Source organism: Dendrobates tinctorius, unplaced genomic scaffold, assembly GCF_039654945.1.
Source record: "Dendrobates tinctorius isolate UK_male_01 unplaced genomic scaffold, ASM3965494v1 ptg000097l, whole genome shotgun sequence".
Classification (NCBI taxonomy): domain Eukaryota; kingdom Metazoa; phylum Chordata; class Amphibia; order Anura; family Dendrobatidae; genus Dendrobates; species Dendrobates tinctorius.
The window spans coordinates 24,172,230-24,197,321 of record NW_027361765.1 but is presented as its reverse complement, the minus strand read 5'-3'; the positions used below and the strand labels follow the sequence as shown (position 1 = coordinate 24,197,321).

The window sequence follows — 25,092 nt, the reverse complement described above, 5'->3', positions numbered from 1 at the left end:
CTGGCCGCCGACACCTAGATAAGGGGATGATAAGGGGGTGACATGTCGTACCCCTACCAATTGGATATTGATGACCTATTCTAAGGATAGACCACCAAAATAAAAGTCCTGGACAACTTCTTCAAAGAATGAATAATAATGGAGAAAAAAATGTAAGAAATGTTCCAGACTCTCTGATGTTTCTTCTGCATCCTAATGACATCTGGTCAGGATGGAGTTATGTGCACATTGGAAACTTTCGTAATTCTAATAAGCTAGTTTAACCCCTTTTTCCATTTGTGAGCTTATAGTGAATAGGACACCACAATGAAATATTAAAGGGGTTATGGAGGATTAGGAACAGCACCAGTCTTGTTCATGGGCTACACCTGGTATTGCAGTTCCACTCCATTGAAGTGAATTGGGCTGATCGGCAATAACGCACACAACCTGGGGATAGTTATAAAACCAGTCCTGGAGAAAATACCCTATTTTTTTAATCATGTACAACTTTTACTCTCAACAAAATCTATTGAATGGCATTAGAAAAAATGCAACTGCATTTGGGAATCCGCAACACTCCATTTACCAAAACTGCAATAAAGACCCATGAACCTGGCCTTACTGTATAACTGGGGCTGCTATTCGTTCTTTCCTGCTGTCATTTTAATTGTACTGCCTCCTCAATAACACACATTGTCCTGTCCTCATCTAGTAGTTGTCTTGATTTCTAATTCATGATGTTTTCCAGTCATCCATCCAATTTCCTAGAAGTAATGTTCATTTGATTGGATACAGCCTTGGAGCTCATGTATCAGGATTTGCTGGCAGTTATGTTAACGGATCAGACAAGATTGGAAGAATTACAGGTAATTTCTAATTATTTACTACAATCCTGCAACACAACTCAGTCATTGCCATAAACAATTGACAAATCCAATTCACAATCTCATACCGCACTGTGTAATAGCGTGCTTCCAGGAGTCACATCCAATCACCGGTACTGGTTACAGGCAAATACTAGCAATCATTCCACCAAACATAATAAAAAAGAAAAGCATGAAAAAAAAGTAGATTTCGTTTATATTACAGCATAGAACCCCAATGGTGAACTATAAAGCTTCATCTCTCTCCTATAATTGCACTTTATGGTTAGCTGTCTGTTTAATTATGCAGCTGTTTCGCCTGCTATGCACTTTGAAGAATAGTAGTTTTATGAAGCGCTACATAATTCCACATACTAGTGTTTGACTATTTCACTATTGTTTATCTGTGTATATATAGATCAGGACACAGAAGGGTTTTATCGTTGCTTTCTTTTATTGTCTTTTTCCTGATTTTTATTTTTGTAATTCGGCTTTTCTTCATTCAAATTAAACATAGCAAAGAAATGAGGTATAAACCACACCAGAATGTAAAAATTACAATTTCTACAGTGGATTGATATGTATTGCAGACTGTTTAAAAAAAACAACAAAACACTCCTCTTTCTCCTGCAGACGTGGCTCATCATTTTAGGACTGGAATTTAACACATATAGTTCATATATAAAGCACTCCAAATTGTTTTCAAGATTGCTAAAACTATAAAGCAGGCCGGATATAGGAGTGCACATCGTATCTACTCCTGGAGTCTGGTTTCTGTGGAGGCCTGAAAGCTCTATATAAAGGGACAAAGCACAATGTTAGGGTCATTGGATGACTAGCACAGACACCGAGAGCACAATGGAGTGCATCAAGAGAGTGAACAGCACAATGGTGGAGAATGCAATGTTGGGGAGCAGCACAATGGAGGACAGAGCAGAGAGGGGAATTACAGTGCAGGAGAGCACAAAGAGTGGGAGAGTACAAAGAGCCGGAGAGGACAATGAGAGGAGAGGACAATGAGGGGGGGCTCAAGGAGAGAGTTGAGCACAATGCGGAGGGAGGATCACAATGGGAAGCACAAAAGGGGGAAGCAACACAATGAGCCATGAGGGGGAGCAGCACATTGAAAGGGAGAACACAATGAGGGGCAGAAGATGGAAGAGAACAATGATGGGTACAGTGTGGAGTGGAGTACAGTGTAGGGAGAAACAGCACACTGGAGTGGAGAACAGTTGGGGGAGAAAACTGTGGAGGGCAGGAAGAACACAGGACATTGACAAAGTATTGGCAAGAGATAGGGGAGAAGCACAGAGGACTAGAGGGAGAAAGGACACCGGATAGTGGGTAATGAATTGAAGTGGAGAGAGGCTCAGTGGCTAATTAACATTTTTAATGATGGGTTTATTAATTTATTTTTCCAATGGGGTGTGCACAGTGGCTAAATATATAATAATGGTGAAGAACATATTTATATTCAGAGGGGCTGCCACAGACAGGGTGTATTCAGGAGGCAAATATACGTGACCTTGATATTTTCAAGGGGCATTATGATTTTTATGACAAACTATGCCATGATGTATCATGACTGAAAGATGTCAAAATGTAGGACTGATTAGATGAAGAATAGAACAAAGAAAATGATGAGACATCATTAGCAAGTCACTGGTTGTAAATATTTTTTCTGTATCTATATTGTATGGTGTGCAGAGAGAAGATGAGTTACAGTTTCGTTTGTAAATCAACTTATATGATGATTTATAGCATCATCACTTATTACATAGTAGTTCACCCTTATGTATGATGTCATCCCTTATTACATAGTAGTTCTCTCATTATGCATAGTGCCATTTCTTCTAAATAGTGGTTATCTATTGTTAACTATCGCTCTATCGCTTCTTACATAGTGTATTCTTATTATATATTGCGCCCTCTGTTATTACATAGCCGTTCTTTCTTATGTATAGTCATCCCTAATTACATCATATTCTCTCTTATGTATAGTGCCCAGTATTACACAGTGTTCTCTATTATAATTTATAGTACCGTCCAGTAAAACATGCTGTTCTCGCATTATGTATAGCATTGCTTGTTAATACATAGAGGTTCTCCATATGTATAGCTTTGTCCCTTACTACATAATATGCTCTCTCATTATGTATAGTACTGTCTCCTATTAGAAAATGTCCTACTTTATTATTGTGCTGTTTCAGTTTATTCTGATAGACTTTCAGCCATACATGGACATTTATGTAATGGTATATACTTAGTTTATCATCTATTGTATTTGTTATACTTTGCTGCCATCTACTGGCCATTGCTGTATTACACTGTAATATTTTGTTATGGTACTTTCCCATAATACCTCTCTGTCTATAGCTCCTCCTATCTTTTTTGTTCTGTTTCCTGTTTTTGTACTCCGGGCCATCTTGTAACAGACATGCGCTGCAGAGCTGGAGAAAGGATTCTCTTGTTACCTCCAACCTGGAGCTCCTATCATCTCTAATCTGGTGCTTCTATAACAGCTCTAAACTACAGTACTCACTCCTACCTCATCTCCATTTCTTCATCTTCTTTGACATCTCATCTCATCAAGGTACTGTAAATAAAGCTAGTTGAATTCATCACTGCATCATCCTTCTGGACCACCACGCGCCGCTGATAGGGATTGGGAGCACAGGCTGGCGAGTAACGCTATCCGCCATTGTTTATATAGAGATTTGTGATCACATCCCTCAGACACATCTCATCCACGTATGTTATGAGTTCATTTTCTCCTTCACCTCTGATGTCTGATGAACTCCCTCTGCTGGTGAAAGGAGGTAGTGAAATTGATCTGGATGGGAAGTACCTGTCATCTGAACAGGTGGAGTGTGATTGGACATCCGGAATTTCTGAGTGGATATAAGGCAGCCGACGCCCTACAGGGTTGCTGGTGATCCTTTCTGCTCTGAGCTCTGGCATCCTGTTTAGTTCCTGTCTAGTAAAAGCTAAGTTTTTGCTCTGCTATTTTTCCATGAGATTTTGTCTGTTTACTTAGTGTTTGTGTTCAGCCTGCCCTGGTTGGGACGGGCTGAACTCCATTTTTGTCTCTGATCAGTTGATCTCTTTGCTCTGTCTTCAGAATATACCTGAGTGCTGATATACTGATTTTGAAGTCTAGTGACTTCAGGGCCTTTTCTATCAGACGTGTTGGACATTATTTTTGGCAGGGTTTTTTGCGTGATTGCAGCCAGCATCTTTTCTGTCCTTTCCTATCTAGTTAGTTGGGCCCCATCATTTGCTCAGCCTGTCTTTCTGTCTGTGTTTGTGTTTTCATCTGTTTTTCACCGACAATACATGTTGGGGGCTGTCTATTGCTTTGGGGTCTGCTCTGGGGCAGTTTAGATTTCCCCTTTCTTTCTTTAGGCTTATTTAGCTCTCCGGCTGTGACGAGGGGTCTAGGGCACTGTAGGAACCCCCCACGGCTACTGTTAGTTGTGGTGAATAGGATCAGGGGTCTGAAATCCGCTAGCTACCAACCTCTCCGGTTTTCCGGACTTAGCTTGTGTGTTTGGTTTTTCCTCCTCCGGTGACTCACTCATAACACACGTATATCGGTGGCAGAATAATTATGCATAGTGCTGTCTGAGGGAAAGGACGTCACGATCTCTGCTCTCTGGTAATGTTTACAAAATGAACACCAAGGGGGATGTGTGTCCAACACATGGCTCATCTTCATGTGAGAAGTCATCTGACATAACACACTCGGCATCTGTCATATGAAATGTTAGGTGAACAGGGGACCACCCAGAATAAGCTGCCTGGCTATCTTTAGTCCGCCCATTTGGAAGATAGATGTTCAAATCAAAAAAGGCTTCTAAGACCTTGTCTAGCCTAGGCAAATCTTTTGCCAATGTTAAAAATGAACAGGTTTGTAAATAACTTAGCTCCCTGTAATCTAGGTTTCATTCATCAAACATTCAAGGTCATCTACTTTGTTTAAAGGTGTATGTCAGTAAAAAGTAGTTATCACCTCTCCATGGGCTAGGTGATAACTTCAAGAAAAAGTGAGGCCCCATTGTCTAAACCTTCACAGTTTATTAGTAAGCTCGACTTTTGTCTCCGTTTTTAATGGATTACAGGTTGATCGTGTGGACTGTCATTCAATTAATTCTCTATGAGGCAGTGAGAGATAGCCAAGTGACGTGCCCTATTGTTTCTGGGATTTACATAAAGATTTAATGGAGTTGGAGTGTGACTGCTTTGCTGCTATCCCATTTCAACCTCATTGCTGGTGATCAGTGGGGGTCTCAGACAGGGCCGTATTTGGACCGACCGGAGGGAGAAAAAAAAAAAACATGGCTAAGGTGCTACCCCTCCACAGAGTCCTGCCCCAGGCACAGGCCCACGAGTGCCTAATGGGAAATACGGCCCTGGTCTCAGATTAGTCCTGATCTTGAAACTATAGCCTATCCTTCAGATAGGTTAACATCTCAAATCATCAAAATACCCTTTTAAATTTAAGAATTCTTAAAAAAATAATAATAAACTTAATGAATCCAATACATCTTAAGGCCATATGTGCACCAGAATCAGATATGGTGTAGGTTCCTGCTATACTCTATGCCACTTTCTGGTGAAAATTATAGTGATTCTCGCAGGCTGTGATTGGCCATTCCCCTCCCTCATTGACCCATTTAGATTTTTTTTCAGACAAGAAGCCAGCTTCTAGATGTCAAAAGTCAGAGAAACTTTGAATAACTGAGTTGCAAAAAACAATAGCAATTAACTTCTATTTGCCAGAAATCTGATGTAAAAGCATATAAAGGGACTGTTCAGTGAAAGCAGGTCATCACCTGTCTTCAGGATAAGTAATAATTTGCTGGTCACTGAGTTTCCAGTTGCTGCGACCCGCACTAATTGGCAGATCAGGGTATTTTTAATCCCCTTTTCAAAATTGAACTGCATCTACATTCATTCTCTAAGGGGCTGTCAAGAAAAGCTAAGCACAGTACTTGGCAGCCCCATATGGAATGAAAGTACCGTATTTGTTTTTTAGCATATTCACTGCAGCTCCATTCTAAAGGGGTTAAAAGGTCCCTGTTTGGTCAATCGGTGCAGATTCCAGCAGTCAGGCTTCCAACAACGACAAGGGAGTATTCCTTTAATGAATTTCCCCCACAATCTCACAACTGGAGGTGCACGTGCCCCCATTAACATATATAATATATATATATATATATATATATATATATATATATATATATATATATATATATAAAATTTAGAAGGCTTTGCAGGATTTCTTATAAAACAAAACCTTGGAGAATGTTTGGAAGACTCTGTGACTTATCCTATATGTCAAGACATAACTTATAACTGATTTCATTATTCGTTTTTAGCACTGATAAATCTAAGGAGAGGAGAGGTGGTGAGTTCTCCTTCAATGGAAGTCTTCAAGCAGGGGCTGAACAAACATCTGTCTGGGATGATTTAGTGACTCCTGCTTTGAGCAGGGAGTTGGACCAGATGACCCAGGAGGTCCCTTCCAACTCTACCATTCTATGATTCTATGGGCAACTACTTACCATACAGACTCAGCTAAAATGTCTCATCTGTACAATGTTGCTCACCACACATAGCACAGAGCTGTGAGACAGGCCGCCAGTGTAGAAACTGATTTGAATATTGTTAACGCTATATTTACAGAGATCAGCAGTAGCTTCACAATACTAATCCCGCACAATTATTAAGAAAAGTTCGGAAAATATCTAAGAATATCTCTAATCCCTTCAGTAATGAACAATGCAGAATTACAATACTGCTGATTAGTAATTTGTACCAAAATATTACAGGATTAGTGGGGTTTGATGCTACTGTTCCTTTAGTGCAGTAGTGACATAGAATAACACTGATTTATCTGCTCATCAGATGTTCATTATTTTATGATTCATTTACAAACTCAGTCAATAAGAATAACAGGTCAATCTAGGCAAGTATTTCTCATTGTAATAACAGTTGTATCACATGATTAAATTTACTGACAAGTCAGTTCGTCACTTGTCAGTAAGATAAATGCAATCTTAAAGCAATCTTAACTAGAAACATATAAAAAAGTTGGCAAAAAAAACTAAGTGTACCCTCCTGGCGCTTTTTGTACACTTGTTCAGCTCATTTCATTACCAGGAGGAAGATAGGCAGGTCTTGGATCCACACATTAAGGTGCAGTTCCTTTAGAAATGAGGAATCTTGCAGAGGGTCACAATTCTTATGTGGAAGAGGGGCAAGATCAACCAGAGCTGGGGCTGTGTTCTATGGCTTCACAGGAGACCGTGCAAATTTGGTTTTAGACCTAATGTATAAAATAAAGAAAGGTAAAATGTAGAAAGTTATCTAAATCTAGCAATCAGGAGGTCCTACCTCAAATGATAGAAGAAAATAAATCTTAGTCATATCAGGTGTATAGGTGTATTTAACCAAGCATGTGCCAATTGTATGTGTTTAGCTAAGGCTATTATTGAGTTATCTGTGGTAGCACTTATGGGGCTATTCTATGTATCAGGGAACGTTAAGAACACCAAGCTGCTTTGTGCAATATAAGCCTTAAATGTATGCTTTTTTCTTAGGTCTTGACCCTGCTGGTCCTTTATTTGAAGGAATGTCATCAATAGATCGCCTGTCTCCAGATGATGCCAGTTTTGTTGACTCCATTCATACGAACACCCAACAACATATCGGATTAAGTATTGGCATTAATGAGAGAGTTGGTCACTTTGATTTTTATCCCAATGGAGGAGACATTCAACCTGGCTGCCATTTTCGAGACTTGTACAGACATATAGCAGAACAGGGAATTTTTGGTAAGAAGTCATAACTCTACTAAACAATAAAGTAAAAATTGACTATGTAATGAAGATAACTTTTACAAACTGGAATGTAGCATAATTTGAAGTTCTATATAATTTATTTTTTGCATTTCATGCAGCAACGATTAAATAAACAAAACTTGTAAGCAAATTAAATTGATGCTTCACTGGTGCATTCGTGAAGAAACTACAATTGTTAAAAAAAGTCTATGCGACAGATGCCCTCTGCAATTAATCACTACTTCCCTGTAATCAGCATCAGTTAATTTAACAGATTGAGTAATAAGTCACAACGCAGAGATATGCAGTATACTTAAATTACTCAACAAAAATGAGAGATAGAGCAGAGACAGACCTACAAGAGCTGGCGGCTACAATTCAGATATGGTGGTCAGTTTCCGGAGAACTGTAGACATGTAGAGAGGATGAAGAGTCAGGTAAATCTTTGATAAAAATGTTAAAATTGCAAAGGAATAATTGTGATAGAGGCAATAAGAAAAAAATATAGTTCTATCTGATCCAAATTGTGTTGTATTTCGAGAAGGCTTATGCCTTGGCCTTCAAGAGAGCTTTTCCTAACCTTTAGCCAGACTTCTAGGTCTCTAAACATTTGCCTGAACACTATGTAAAGCAGGCAAATGGATGCAGTAGCCCAGAGTCGTAAAGGTACCGTTACACTTAGCAACGCACCAGCGATCCCGACAACGATACGACCTGGTAAGGATCACTGGTGTGTCGCTAAATGGTCGCTAGTAAGCTGTCAAACAAATTTACCCAACGACGCAGCAGCGATCCAGCGATCCGTATAACGACCTCGGCGGTCGTTGGGACCTTGTCACACAGTAGCGATTCTGATGACTCCTGCCTGCGTCCATGATTTCTGAGTCGCTAACGAGGTCACTCATTGGTGTCAAACACAGCAATGCGCGCTGGCCAGTGGGACACCAGCGATCAAAAAATGGCCCTGGACATTCGAGCATGATCAGCGACATTGCAGCGGGGGCCTGGTCGCCGCTACGTGTCACACGTAGCAAGATTGCTGGCAAGGTCTCTGTTGCATCACAAAATCGGTGACGCTTCAGCGATCTCGCTAACGATCTCGCAATGTGAGATGGGGCCTTAAGGGTTATTTTTAACTCAACAGTCTTTTTTATCAGGTTCAACTTATCGTGACTCCGCAGTCCTTTACACACTTGCAGTCCGATGGGTGATATGATGCCGGCGGAGGATGTGTTGCGTCTTCAGGCTTGCCTGCCCAACACACGGTCCTGCTTCTGGCGGCAGCGGGCGGTCACCGATTTTGCCCGCTTTTCCCCTAGTCCATTGAACTGCAGAGCCAAAGAGTGCAGCTCTACACAAGTCTCTACTCGACATGTGCTTTCCTGTGCACCTGCCAATACCTGGATGACTGCACCGCAATGCTTCACTTGGCGCCCGACTCCCCGTACACCTCCTGGTATCTGGTTTGCCGCACCGCAATGCTTCCCTCGGCGCCGTCTCTCTGCACAATCACTGGTACCCGTGAGTCCCCCCTGCGCCTGTCCTGGTTCTCTGCTCTGCAGTCTGTCTCTCTCCATGGCATGCAGCAGGTCCCTGCTCTCTTTTCCCTGCAGCGGAAACTCTGCCTTTTCCTGCACTCCACTCTCTTGTCTCTCCCTGGCTTACCACACCCCCTCTCTCCAGGTCATTGGTCCTCTCCAACCTCAATTTCCTTCCCCCCTGCAACAAGAGGTGTGGCCCCAGCAGTTCTGGACCTGATGCTCTGTCAGCATCAACAGCCCAGTCTTCCTCCTTAAACTCTGATTCTCCTTTAACTCGCCATTCCACCATGCGTTAACAATTCTCAACTTCTGGGATGATTCATTCACAAAAGCTCATCTTGCTTGCTCATCTTGCTCATAACAGGTGGGAGGCACTCCAGCCATCATTCGCACTGATCGCCATAATCCTCGTTGACCGATGGGGGGTGGGAAGCTACTTTGGGTCTGGTGGATGGCGGTGCTCTTGTATAGTTACTCAGTCTCTCCCATCCATCTTGCCACACCCCTCCCTTCTTTGAACTCACCAGTCCTTGGGCGAGAAAAGATTTTGTGCCCCTTAATGTCCTTCGGAGGTGGGCCAGATGCCCACAGGTTTCGCACCAATTTCTGCCTCTCTTGCACTATGTTTTGCCAAAAATCATTCTGCACATATCACATGGGCACACTGAGTACTTTGAGGCAACTCTTGAATTTTCTCGTTAGTAGTACTTCAGGCACCTCATGCAGAATTTCAACATCTGGTTCTCCTCCATGGCATTCAATGTCCTCCTCCACTAAGTCATCTGACTGCGCACTAGGTCTGATCCCTACCTCCGCCTCTTCACTGGGGTTGCCATCATCTTCAACTTCCTTGGCGCACACCGGCTCCACCCAATTCACTTCTGTGCTCCTGAGTAGCACAGATAGCACAGACATCTCGCTGCAGGCAAATGATGTCTCCTCACTACTCAGCATACGGTGCCATGGCTCTTCCTTACTCTGGGTGAGGCTCCCCTCTGCTCACCATTCCATTTCTTCCAGGTCTCCATCCTTCCTCTATGGTCACTCTGCAAAGGGCAGACCTTCTCTCTCCACTCTGTTCCTTGGGGGCGGGCATACCTGTCCAAGGACCATCTCCTCCTGGTGCAGCATTCTCTCCAGTGGGCATGACTGTTGGAGGAGTAAGCAAATCTTCGTCATTGGCTGCCTTGTGTAGGGCAACTCCTTGACATGTGTCTCATTTTTCCACAATTCCAACACTCACTTCTGAGCCTGTCTAGTGGGCGCTTTGGTCAGTATCATTGTCCTCCGGGAAAGACATACCCCCACTGTAATCATTCTTCAGCCCAGGATAAAGGATTAGATTCTGGGATTGCTGCTTGAGTTTTTCTTACGTTCCGTATCTCTCCTTTATTTTCTCTTATCTCCTGCTGTAAGTTACCCGGGGTATGGGATTGGATTCCAAGGTAGCAGCAAGGGCTTCTTTTATGCTCCATAGTTCTGCCCTAATCTCTCACATTTTCTGCCGTAATTCGCGAGCCCAGTCTGGTTCAGCATAGAGCGCCCCCATAGCACAGCCTCATGCATAGTGTCCTGTGTTTCCACACCTCTAGCAAGTCGCGTCCCATTCTGCACCAAATGGTCGCATTCCCTGATGAGGTCTGACAGACATGCAAGACGCTGCATCACTTCCATCTCTTGTTGAGGAGGCTCCTCTCTGCGGCTGTTGGACTGGAGCGGGGGCTCTTCTAAAACTAGACCATTCACTTTGCATTTCCTGTATTTCTTTCCAGATCTCTCGGGCCCACTCCGGTTCGGCTGTGGCAGGGTGGTTACGTCATTGCTCTGGACCATCCCTAATAGGGCCACTACCCCCTGCTCCTGTTCTCTCACGCGTGCCTCCACTCCCACACCTAGAAAAGTCATACGTGGGCTAGTGCACAATCGTTCTCGCAAAGCCTGCTTAAGCGGCGCGACGCTAAGACGTGACTCAAACTGATCTCTCGAGATCCTATCAGGGAGTCCCACTCCCATGCTCCCCACATCTTCCCTCTTAGCAATGTGCGCACGCACCTCCTGTAATGCATTGATATACTGCATCACCTTCTCCCCCTCTTGCTGAACACGGCCATTCAAACGCATCCGCAGCTCCCCAACATCATTGGGATCCCCATGCATATCTTCCAAGATCTGCACCACCTTATCCAGCGTATCCTGCTCATGTGGAGGAGAAAACGTAACGGAATACCAGGTCTCACCGTCTAGGGACATTAACACTATCTCTGCCTGCAGCGCAGGAGCCATGGAGTGCATCCGTAGCATGCTTTTAACCCTTTCAGTCCAGTCCCACAACATCATGTTGCTCCCCGTGAACTTTGGGAGATTACTAAGGATCGCCCCTAATGGCAAGCTGAACCTGGGGGTGCTCATAGTGGACTTGTCTGCAGCATCTGTGTCCAAGGACTACATCCTGCTGACTATGCCAAATGTAAAGCAGGCAAACTGATGAAGTAACACAGAGGCACAGAGCAGGGGTTAATAAGGGTGTGGTTTAATTAACACCATAAAGGTTCTCCTCACAGGGAGCCAACAAAGGGTTAAACAACTTTAACAGTGTAAGGGTTATTTTTTACTCAACAGTCTTTTTTATCAGGTTCAACTTATCTTAACTCTGTGGTCCTTTACATGCTTGCAGTCCGATGGGTGATGGGATGCCAGTGGAGGCCAATACTGCATCTTCAGGCTTCCCCGTCCAACACACTGTTCCGCTTCTGGTGATAGCGGGTGGTCACCGGTTTTGCCCACTGAGCCCCTAGTCCATTGAACTGCAGAGCCGAAGACTGCAGCTCTGCACAAGTCTCTATTCGGCGTGTGCTTTCCTGTGCATCCGCCAATACCTGGATGCCCGCACTGCAATGCTTCATGGGGCGCCCGACTCCTGGTACACCCTCTGGTATCTTATTAGCTGCACCGCTTCCCTCTGCGCCCGTCTCTCTGCACACTCACTGGTACCCGGGAGTCCTCCTGGGTCTCTGCTCTGCAGTCTGTCTCTCTCCGCCATGCGCAGTAGATCCCTGCTCTCTCATCCCTGCGGCGGGAACTCTGCCTTTTCCCACACTCCAATCTCGTCTCTCTCTGGATTACCACGCCCCTTCTCTCCAGGTTATTGGTCCTCTCCATCCTCAATTTCCTTCCCCCTGCAACAAAAGGCAAGGCCCCAGCAGTTCCAGACCCGGTGCGCTGTCAACACCCACAGCCCGGTCTTCCTCTTTTCAAGTATGTGAGTAACTAACAGATTAGGTTTCCTTACCATGGTAAAACATCTCAAAAACTGAATATCACACTTGATCTAGAAGAGAGCTTCTTCTTTTTTTTTCTTTGAATGTGTCGGTCTCAAGATAATGCTACTTAGCAATTAGGACAAGACTTGATAGAAACTAAAAAATTAGAGGCCTGTAATTCATGGGTGTCAACTTTTCATATATTAAATATTCTAAGATGTAGATGTAGCATTGTCATCCAACTCTCCTGTCTGTGAGGGTCCATTAGCTCCTTTGCCATATGAGAAGACACTGGCATTTTACATGGTAGTTGCCCAGATGCAGATTGTGTATTGAGATGTAGAAGTCTTCCTCTGAAAATAGCAGTTTATATGCTTTAAGCTTTTAGGAGGACTATTTTACTATTAATGTTGTATTTTTATCCAAAGGGTTTACGCAGTCTGTGAAATGTTCTCATGAGAGGTCAGTTCACCTTTTCATTGATTCCATACTAAATGAAGATAAGCACATTATTGGCTATGAATGTAAAGACATTAGAAGCTTTGAGAAAGGGTTGTGCCTGAAGTGTCCAAAAAGTGGATGCATTGTTTTGGGATACAATATCAATAGAGAAGGAATGCGACCAGGACAGAGTCTCTTTCTGAAGACACGTTTAAACATGCCATTCAAAGGTAAGTGATGGAGCAGGTGTTATCACATTCTACATGTTACATAATAATAATTTTTATTTATATTACGCCAACATAATCTGCAGCGCTTTACAGTTTAACAGTTTCAAAACACAAGTCATAAGTAACAAAGTTAACAATACAATAATTAAAGCAAAATGAGATGACCCTGCTCGTGAGAGCTTACAATCTACAATGAGGTGGGGGAGATACAAAGTACAGGTGTGCATTTACAATGATGTATTTACAATGATGGCCCAGCCATCTTGAGGGAGTGTGGGATAGATGGAGATAGTGAATGGGCTACACACGCGCACTTACACATAAAATGAATTTGATTAGTGAACGTGATAGGCCGATCTGAACAAATGCGTTTTGAGGGAGCGCCTAAAACTGTGCAAATTGTGGATAATCCTAATTTCTTGGGTAGAGCATTTCAGAGGATTGGCGCAGCGCAGGAGAAGTCTTGGAGTCGGGAGTGGGAGTTGAGGATTTGTGCAGCGGTTAGTCGAAAGTCGTTTGCAGAGTGCAGTGGTCGGTTAGGCCGATAGACAGAAATGAAGGAGGAGATGTAGGGGGGTGCCGCACTGTGGAGAGCTTTGTGGGTGAGAACAAGTACTTTGAATTGGATCCTATAATGAATGGGCAGCCAGTGTAACAATTGGCGAAGAGCGGAAGCGTCCGAGTACCGATTAGCCAGATGGATGACCCTGGCTGCTGCATTAAGTATGGACTGGAGAGGGGAAAGTTGAGTAACAGGGAGGCCAATTAATAGAGCATTACAATAGTCCAGGCGGGAGTGGATGAAGGCGATAGTGAGGGTTTTTGTTGTTTCCATGGTGAGAAAAGGGTGGATTCTAGAGATGTTCTTTAGGTGTAAGCGACAAGAGCGGGCAAGAGATTGTATATGGGATGTGAAGGAGAGATTGATGCCAAACAACACCCAGACAGAACGCCTGCTGCCGGGGTGTTATTATGGTGCCACCCACAGAGAGGGAAATGTCAGATTTAGGGAGGTTAGTAGACGGCGGGAGCAGGAGAAGTTCAGTTTTTGAGAGGTTACGTTTCAGAAAGAGAGCGGACATGATGTTGGAGACTGAAAACAGACAGTCACTGGCGTTCTGTAGTACCACGGGGGTAAGGTCGGGGGCTGACTTGTATAGTTGTGTGTCATCAACATAAAGATGGTACTGAAAGCCAAATCTGCTGATGGCCTGTCCAATTGGGGACGTGTAGAGAGAGAAGAGAAGGTGGCCAAGGACTGAGCCCTGAGGTACCATGACAGCGAGAGGAAGAGGAGATGACGTGGAGCCAGCGAACAAATCACTGAAGGAGCGGTCAGAAAGATAGGAAGAGAACCAGGAGAGAGCGGTGTCTTTAATGCCTAATGCCTGGAGCCTAGAGAGTAGGAGACAGTGGTCAACAGTTTCGAAAGCTGCAGAAAGGTCGAGAAGAATGAGCAGAGAGTGGTCACTGTTACATTTTGCTGTCAGAAGGTCATTGGTAACTTTGAGTGCAGTTTCAGTTGAATGTAGGGGGCGGAAGCTGGACTGTGAAGGTTCTAGGAGGGAGTGAGTGGAGAGGTAACGGGTAAGGCGGGAGTAGACTAGGCCCTCCAAAAGTTTAGAGATGGTCTGCACTTGTTTGTGCAAGATGGGTCAAGAGCGGGTTTCTTTAGTAATGGAGTAACGATAGAGTGTTTGAAGGATGATGGGAAAATGCCCGAGGAGAGAGGGAGATTAAAGATTGTAGTTAGGTGAGCTGTGACGACTGGAGAGAGAGGCTGGAGGAGATGTGAGGGAATGGGGTCAGTAGTGCATGTAGTCAAACAAGAAGATGAGAGGAGTCTGGATACTTCTTCTGTGATGGGATCAAATCTGGAAAATGAGCCAGGGGAAATGCAGGGAGGGATTGGAGTCACAGCACTTGGTGGTTGGGAGCAGAATTCCTGACAGATATCTATTTTCTCTATAAGGTGGGAGGCAAGGTCATCCACTCAAATGTCTGTGATAGGGGCTTGTGCTTTTGGCCTGAGGAGGGAGTGAAAGGTGTCAAAAAGTTTCTTGGGGTTGTTGGCTAGTGAGGAGATCAGGGTGGTGAAGTAGGTTCTTACCATAAATTTGAAGTGGATGAAGTCTTCTGGTGTGTGGGTTTTTCTCCTTCGGCGTTCAGCACTCCTAGAGCATCGAACATGAAGATACAACTCCCTCTGCCTGAACCATCGTATTTGTATGCCACGTTGTGGTTAGATACATATGTGGACTCATTCACTGACAAATTTAAGCTGACTGCCGACAGACTATGTATGCTCATGAGGAAGAATTCTGAAAGAATTCTACAAACTGCTCCATAAATAACCTTTAAAAAATGATGATAGTGAGACTTGAACTTATTTGCTGCCCGAAAATACAGCTTTTTTAGACATCAAAACCAGCTGCCTTTGTGCATCATATTTTTTATCTTCTTGTAAATGTCACAGATAATATTTCACATGTACAAGACAAGGGTGGTAGTGTGCCAGCTGTCTCGGAAAACAAATTATCGGCTGAAATGTTAATATTCAAAGAGAATTTCACCATATGCTTCAGTAAATATATTTCAGACTATCATACCAGCAGCCAATAGAGTGAGGCAGAATTCCTCAAGATGGTGATTCTAGATAGGAATTGGTGAAATTGTGACCCAGTGAGATGGCACATTCAAAGTAACTCTCACCCGAGTGATCTCTGAGTAGAGCTCAAATATATATCGCATAATAGAGTTAAACCTTGTATTATACATATTACAATTGATTTTACCATTTACCATTTAAATATAGCACTCAAAAGTTTGGATACAGCTGTTCATGCAATTGTTTTCCTTGTTCTTATTGTAATTTGCACATTGTAGATTCACATTAAATACAACAAAACCACAAAGGGACACATGGAAACAAGAAGAAAAGAAAAACTTGGTAAAATAACCAGAATATGTGTTAACCATAGGTTCCTCAAAGCACCCATTTTTTATACTGATAACATCTTTACACACCATTGGCATTCTCTGAAACAGCTCATCTGAATGGGCTTTCCAATAATCTTTTCCAGAAGTGCTGAGCACTTTGACTTCACTCTGCAGTCCAACTCATCCCAAACAATCTCAATTAGGTTGAGGTCAGATGATTGTGGAGGCCATGTCATCGGATGCAGCATTCCTCTCCGTTTTGGTAACAGCCTTGGCGAATAGTAACAACAATCTCAAATTTTGACGTATCACTCCATGGCACTGATTGCTTCAGATCTAATGTCTCGCTTTTGTGTGCATGGCCGAAATATGTGTCCTCCATGGGCGGACATACCGCCAGTTCAACCGGTGCGACTGCACCGGGGCCCAGAGCCTCCAGGGGGCCCTGCAAGGCGGCTAATGATGAGGGCAATCTGGCCGGTTTCTCCGGGGGCAGGGAGCGATCCAAGCAGCTCCGCTGCCTGCAATTGCAGGAGCGGAGCTGCAAGGATCCATCCTGCTTCCTACCCGCCACCCGTGCTTCCTGTCTCTGACACAGAGAGCAGCGCAGCTGAATGACACATCATTCAGCGGCTGCTGCTGTTTCAGAGCGAGGAAGCGCGGGCGATGCTGCGGACAGATGAGAGAAGAGAGGTGGTGTGTGTGTATGTCTGTGTGTGTCTGTGTGTGTGTGTGTGTAGGTGGAGCCTGGCCCTGGAGGAGATGGTGACATGAGGAGAAGGCCATGATGCGTGGAATGATGGGAGAAGGCCATGAGAGGGTAATGGGAGAAGGCCATGATGGGGGTGATGGAGAGAAGGCATTGATGGGATCATGGGAGTGATGGTGAGAAGGCAATGATGGGAGTGATGGAGAGAAGGCAGTGATAGGGTGATGGAGAAGGCAATGATGGGGGTGATGGGGAGAAGGCAATGATGGGAGTGATGGAGAGAAGGCCGTGATGGGGAGAAGGCAATGATGGGAGTGATGGAGCAGGCAATGATGGTAGTAATGGGGAGAAGGCAATGATGGGAGTGATGGACAGAAGGCAGTGATGGGGTGATGGAGAAGGCAATGATGGGGTGATGGGGAGAAGGCAGTGATGGGCAGAAGGCAGTGATGGGGTGATGGAGAAGGCAATGATAGGGTGGTGGGGTAAAAATAAATGATGGGGTGGTGGGGGAGAATGCAATGATGGTGGTGGTGGAAAGGGCAATAATGGGGGTGGTGGAGGAAGAGGAAATGATGGAGGTGGTGGAATGGGCAATGATGGGAGTGGAGGGGGAGAAAGCAAAGATAGTGGTGGGGGAGAAGAAAATGATGGAGTTGGTGAAGAGGGCAATGATGGGGTGGGGGAGAGGACAATAATGGGATGCGAGGGGAGGAGGACAATGAGGGGTGTGGGGATTGGGATGGGAGGAAGGGGGACCAATAATGGCCTTAGGAACAGGGGGAGGTGGAGGAAGACATTATTATTGCTTATTATGTCTAACACAGTCCCTTAGTATATAGTGTACTCACTATGTCTAACACAGTCCCTTAGTATATAGTGTACTCACTATGTCTAACACAGTCCCTTAGTATATAGTATGCTCACTAATTCTGTATAACACCATCCTTAGCTACATAGTTTCCTTTTATCATGTATAACACCATCCCTTATTACGTACCATCCTCTCTAGTTATATATGGTGCCGTCCCTTATTATATAGCTTCCTCTGCTTTTATGTATAGTGCTGTCTCTTACATAGTGTATTCTTGTTAATTTTGTTATTCACAGCACCCTATTTTATTGCATAGTCCCCTCTCTTTTTAGATATAAAATGACTGCTGATCGAGGAGCCGGTGACCAAACTTCCAGTCCATCAGCTCCTCCATTAGAAAGGAAGCTTTCCCATGCTCCATCAGCCATCATTGCATTATACAGCTAACAAGACAGGATGGTATGTAATAAAAAACAGGGCTCTATATAATCCAATATGCAAGGGACAGTACTGTACATAACGAGAGGGCACTGTAAAAGGTACAGCAATATACATAATAAAGGAGACTATGTAATATATATACATGTATGTGTGTGTGGCTATATACACTGTGTGCAGAATTATTAGGCAAATTAGTATTTTGATCACATTATCCTTTTTATACATATTGTCCTACTCCAAGCTGTATAGGCTTGAAAGCCAACTGCCAATTATGTAAATCAGGTGATTTGCATCTCTGTAATGAGAAGGGGTGTGGTCTAATGACATCAACACCCTATATAATAATAATAATAATAATCTTTATTTATATAGCGCCAACATATTCCGCAGCTCTTTACAGTTGAACAGTTTCAAACACAACAGTCATAAGTAACAACGTTAACAATACAATAATTAAAGCGAAATAAGACGACCCTGCTTGTGGAGCTTACAATCTACAATGAGGTGGGGGGAGATACAAAGCACAGGTTTGTATTTACAATGATGTATTTACAATGACGGTCCAGCCATCTTCAGGGGGTGGGGGTTAGATGGAGATAGTGAATGGGCTAAACACACAAACATAACATGACTTTGATTACTGAATGTGATAGGCCGCTCTGAACAAATGTGTTTTGAGCGAGTGCCTAAAACTATGCAAATTGTGGATGGTCCTAATATCTTGGGGTAGAGCATTCCAGAGGATTGGCGCAGCACGGGAGAAGTCTTGGAGTCGGGAGTGGGAGGTACGGATTAGGGCAGAGGTTAGTCGAAAGTCATTTGCAGAGCGCAGCGGTCGGTTAGGCCGATAGACAGAAATGAGGGAGGAGATATAAGGGGGTGCCGCACTGTGGAGAGCTTTGTGGGTGAGATCAAGTACTTTGAATTGTACCCTGTAATGAACTGGCAGCCAGTGTAACGACTGGCGAAGAGCGGACGCGTCTGAGTAACGATTAGCCTGATGGACAACCCTGGCTGCTGCATTAAGGATAGACTGGAGAGGGGAGAGTCGAGTGAGAGGGAGGCCAATTAATAGAGCATTACAGTAGTCCAGGCGGGAGTGGATCAGGGCGACAGTGAGAGTTTTTGTTGTTTCCATGGTGAGAAAAGGGCGGATTCTAAAGATGTTCTTTAGGTGTAAGCGGCATGAGCGGGCAAGAGATTGTATATGGGAGGTGAAGGAGAGATAGGAGTCGAACATAACACCCAGACAGCGCGCCTGCTGTCGGGATGTTATTATGGTGCCACCCACAGAGAGGGAAATGTCAGATTTAGGGAGGTTAGTAGATGGTGGGAGCAGAAGAAGTTCAGTTTTGGAGAGGTTGAGTTTCAGATAGAGAGCAGACATGATGTTGGAGACTGCAGACAGACAGTCAGTGGCGTTCTGTAGTACAGCGGAGGTAAGGTCAGGGGATGATGTGTACAGTTGTGTGTCATCAGCATAAAGGTGGTACTGAAAGCCAAATCTGCTGATGATCTGTCCAATTGGGGCCGTATAAAGAGAGAAGAGAAGGGGGCCAAGGACTGAGCCCTGAGGTACCCCAACAGTGAGAGGAAGAGGAGATGAAGTGGAGCCAGAAAACAGAACACTGAAGGAGCGGTCGGAAAGATAGGAGGAGAACCAGGAAAGAGCATTGTCCTTAATGCCTAGTGACTGGAGCCTAGACAGTAGGAGAGGATGGTCAACAGTGTCGAAAGCTGCAGAAAGGTCGAGAAGAATGAGCAGAGAGTGGTCACCATTACGTTTTGCTGTCAGAAGGTCATTGGTCACTTTGATGAGTGCAGTTTCTGTCGAATGTAGGGGGCGGAAACCGGACTGTGAAGGGTCTAGAAGGGAGTGAGTGGAGAGGTAACGGGTAAGGCGTGAGTATATCAGGCGCTCCAAGAGTTTAGAGATGAAGGGGAGATTGGAGACTGGTCTGTAGTTGTTTGTGCAGGATGGGTCGAGGGTGGGTTTCTTTAGTAATGGAGTAATGATAGAGTGTTTGAAGGAGGAGGGGAAAATGCCAGAGGAGAGGGAGAGATTAAAGATTGTAGTTAGGTGAGTTGTGACGACTGGGGAGAGAGACTGGAGGAGATGTGAGGGAATGGGGTCGGTTGTGCATGTAGTCGGACAAGAAGAGGAGAGGAGCCTGGAGACGACTTCTTCTGTGATGGGAGCAAATGTGGAGAGTGAGCCAGGGGAAATGCAGGGAGGGATGGGAGTCACTGAACTTGGTGATTGGGAGCGGGTTTCCTGACAGATATTGTCTATTTTCTCTATAAAGTGGGAGGCCAGGTCATCAGCGCAAATGTCTGTGATAGGGGCTTGTGCTTTTGGCCTGAGGAGGGAGTGAAAGGTGTCAAAAAGTTTCTTGGGGTTGTTGGATAGTGAGGAGATCAGGGTGGTGAAGTAGGTCTGTTTGGCGAGGTGAAGGGCAGAGTTATATGTCCTTAACATAAATTTGAAGTGTATGAAGTCTTCTGGTGTGCGTGTTTTCCTCCATAAGCGTTCAGCACACCTAGAGCATCGCTGGAGAAATCGGGTTTGCGATGTGAGCCAGGGCTGTTTAACTCTGTGTTTGGAGGTTCTGAGGGTGAGGGGAGCTACTTGGTCAAGGGTGCTTCTAAGAGTGTCATTGAAGTGATGTACAGCCAGATCAGGACAGGACAAAGAAGAGATTGGGGACAGTGATGAGTGTAGGGAGTCTGAAAGTGTATGAGGGTTAATGGCTTGTAGATTTCTGACTGAATGGTAGGTAGGAGGGTGCTGGGGTGAGCGAGGATTTGTGAGTGTAAAGGAGAGAATGTTGTGGTCAGAGAGGGGAAGCGGTGAGTTATCTAGGTAGGAGATTGAGCAGAGCCCGGCGAAAACCAGGTCCAGGGTGTTACCGTCTTTGTGTGTTTCAGAGGTTGAGAGCTGAGAGAGGCCTAGAGAAGTGGTTAGTGATAGAAGCTGGGATGCAGATGTGGAAGTAGGGTTGTTAATGGGGATGTTAAAGTCTCCCAGGATAAGGGTTGGTAGTTCTAAGGACATGAAGTGCGGCAGCCAGGCAGAGAAATGGTCCAGGAAGTGGGTGGGTGAGCCTGGGGGCCGGTATATGACCGCTACTCTGAGGGAGAGGGGACGAAAGAGCCTGATGGTGTGGACTTCAAAAGAAGGGAATGAGAGTGATGGAACTGGGGGGATGACCTGGAAAGTGCATTGTGGGGACAGGAGTATGCCGACTCCACCACCAGGTCTGTTTGTCGGTCTCGGGGAATGGGAGAATTGTAAGCCACCATGGGAAATGGCAGCAGGAGAGACAGTGTCAGAATCCTGAATCCAGGTTTCCGTGAGGGCCAACAGATTCAGAGAGTTTTTCAGAAAGTAATTGTGTAGGAAAGGAAGCTTGTTGCATACAGACCGTGGATTCCAAAGGGCACAATTGAAAGAAGGAGATGAAGGAGTGCAAATAATATTAGTAAGATTATGAAGGTTTCGATGTGAGGTAGGGTAGGGGATGAGGTTGGGGGATGGTGGACCGGGGTTGGGGGGAGATGTCCCCTGAAATCAGTAGGAGCAGGAAGATAAAGAGCAAGTAGTTTTTGGAATTGTATGAAGATTTTTTGTGCAGTGTGTTTGGGCAAGATGGGCGGAGGTTTTTTAAGAAGGTGAGAAGTGCATGGGAGCTGTACATGGGAGAAGGAAAGAGAGAGGAGCTGATGTCTATGAGTTGTGATGGAGGGGGGATTGGTGATGATTAGAGTTGAGCGATACCGTCCGATACTTCAAAGTATCGTATCGGATGGTATCGGCCGATCTTTAAAAAAAGTATCGGTATCGCCGATTCCGATACCGGAAGTCCCATTCAAGTCTATGGGACTTCCGGTATCGGAATAAGAAAAACCCTTTCCTGCCCTTGTACAGCCTCTCTGGGGTCTGTACGGGCCTTTCGGGGGGCTGTGCCGGCCTGCCAGGGGGTCTGTGCAGGCTCCGGTGGTCTGTGCCGGCCTGCCCGGGGGCTGTGCCGGCCTGCCGGTGGTCTGTGCAGGCTCCGGTGGGCTGTGCCGGCCTGCCGGGGGGCTGTGCCGGCCTGCCGGGGGGCTGTGCAGGCTCCGGGGGGCTGTGCCGGCCTGCCGGGGGGCTGTGCCGGCCTGCCGGGGGGGCTGTGCAGGCTCCGGGGGGCTGTGCCGGCCTGCCGGTGGTCTGTGCAGGCTTCGGGGGTCTGTGCAGGCATCGTCCGATGGGACTACAAGTCCCATCGGGCGATGCCTGCTACCATGACAGTGATTGACACATTAGCCAATGATGGGACAGTAGTAGTCCTATCATCCGGCTAATGTGTTGAATGTAAAAAAAAAAAAAAAAAATTACATGCTACATACATGCTACATTCATACTACATACATGCTACATTCATACTACATACTACATACATGCTACATACATGCTACATTCATACTACATAAATACTACATGCAACATACATACTACATATATACTACATGCATGCTACATACATACTGCATGCTACATACATACCACATATATACTACATACATACTACATACTACATGCATGCTACATGCTACATACATAACACATATATACTACATGCATGCTACATACATAGTACATGCTACATGCATGCTACATACATACTACATGCTACATACTACATATATACTACATGCATGCTACATACATACTACATACTACATACTACATATATACTACATGCATGCTACATACATACTACATATATACTACATGCATGCTACATACATACTACATGCTACATACATACTACATATATACTACATGCATGCTACATACATACTACATGCTACATACATACTACGTATATACTACATGCATGCTACATACATACTACATGCTACATACATACCACATACATACTACATACATGCTACATGCTACATATATACTACATATATACTACATGCATGCTACATACATACTACATGCTACATACATACTACATATATACTACATACATACTACATACATACTACATGCATGCTACATACATACTACATACATACTACATGCTACATACATACCACATACATACTACATACATACTACATGCTACATACATTCATACATATATACTACATGCATGCTACATACATACTACATATATACTACATGCATGCTACATACATACTGCATGCTACATGCATGCTACATACATACTGCATGCTACATGCATGCTACATACATACTACATACATACTACATGCTACATACATACCACATATATACTACATACATACAATACATTCATACAATACATACATAGACATACAGTACATATAACATAGAGTAACATACTTACCAATACTTGTCACATTGTTCCCCGAAGCCATTGTCTTTTCCGGAATAAATATTAACATAACAAACCACAAAAATACTCACCCACGATCCGAAGCAGTCCACGAGTGTGTCCCACGACGATCTTGGGTAGAGAACTGCAGCATCAGCTGATGCTGCCGTTCTCTACGGGCTGCAGGAATCCAATGACGGAAGGTAGGTATCCTTCCGCACTGTATTCCTCCGCCACTTAAAAAAAAAAAAAGTCCCTAGTCTCACTTTATGCCATTGCTGTGTGGGAAATTCCCACGCAGCAATGGCATAAAGTGAGACTAGGGACTTTTTTTTTTTTTTAAGTGGCGGAGGAATACAGTGCGGAAGGATACCTACCTTCCGTCATTGGATTCCTGCAGCCCGTAGAGAACGGCAGCATCATTTGATGCTGCAGTTCTCTACCCAAGATCGTCGTGGGACACACTCGTGGACTGCTTCGGATCGTGGGTGAGTATTTTTGTGGTTTGTTATGTTAATATTTATTCCGGAAAAGACAATAGCTTCGGGGAACAATGTGACAAGTATTGGTAAGTATGTTACTCTATGTTATATGTACTGTATGTCTATGTATGTATTGTATGAATGTATTGTATGTATGTAGTATATATGTGGTATGTATGTAGCATGTAGTATGTATGTAGTATGTATGTGGTATGTATGTAGCATGCAGTATGTATGTAGCATGCATGTAGTATATATGTAGTATGTATGTAGCATGCATGTAGTATATATGTAGTATGTATGTAGCATGTATGTAGTATGTATGTGGTATGTATGTAGCATGTAGTATGTATGTAGCATGCATGTAGTATATATGTAGTATGTATGTAGCATGTAGTATGTATGTAGTATGTATGTGGTATGTATGTAGCATGTAGTATGTATGTAGCATGCATGTAGCATGCATGTAGCATGCATGTAGTATGCATGTAGTATGCATGTAGTATGCATGTAGTATGCATGTAGTATGTATGTAGTATGTATGTAGTATATATGTAGTATGTATGTAGCATGTATGTGGTATGTATGTAGCATGTAGTATGTATGTAGCATGTAGTATGTATGTAGCATGCATGTAGTATATATGTAGTATGTAGTATGTATGTAGTATGTATGTGGTATGTATGTAGCATGTAGTATGTATGTAGCATGCATGTAGTATGTATGTAGCATGCATGTAGTATATATGTAGTATGTATGTAGCATGTAGTATGTATGTAGTATGTATGTGGTATGTATGTAGCATGTAGTATGTATGTAGCATGCATGTAGTATGCATGTAGTATGCATGTAGTATGCATGTAGTATGTATGTAGTATGTATGTAGTATATATGTAGTATGTATGTAGCATGTATGTGGTATGTATGTAGCATGTAGTATGTATGTAGCATGTAGTATGTATGTAGCATGCATGTAGTATATATGTAGTATGTAGTATGTATGTGGTATGTATGTAGCATGTAGTATGTATGTAGCATGCATGTAGCATGCATGTAGCATGCATGTAGTATGTATGTAGTATGCATGTAGTATGTATGTAGTATGTATGTAGTATGTATGTAGTATATATGTAGTATGTATGTAGCATGTATGTGGTATGTATGTAGCATGTAGTATGTATGTAGCATGCATG

The 25,092-nt window shown here is 44.0% G+C and overlaps 1 protein-coding gene across 2 annotated transcripts in view; it reads left to right on the top strand.

The window, feature by feature from the left end:
• Positions 1-25,092, top strand: part of LIPC (lipase C, hepatic type) — a 406,391-nt gene that overhangs the window by 324,249 nt on the left and 57,050 nt on the right. For both annotated transcript variants that reach the window (XM_073586971.1, XM_073586972.1), the window contains exons 6-8: positions 731-848; positions 7,451-7,684; positions 12,920-13,162. In XM_073586971.1, the coding sequence (XP_073443072.1) occupies positions 731-848; positions 7,451-7,684; positions 12,920-13,162 (595 nt within the window). The remainder of the gene's footprint in view (positions 1-730; positions 849-7,450; positions 7,685-12,919; positions 13,163-25,092) is intronic.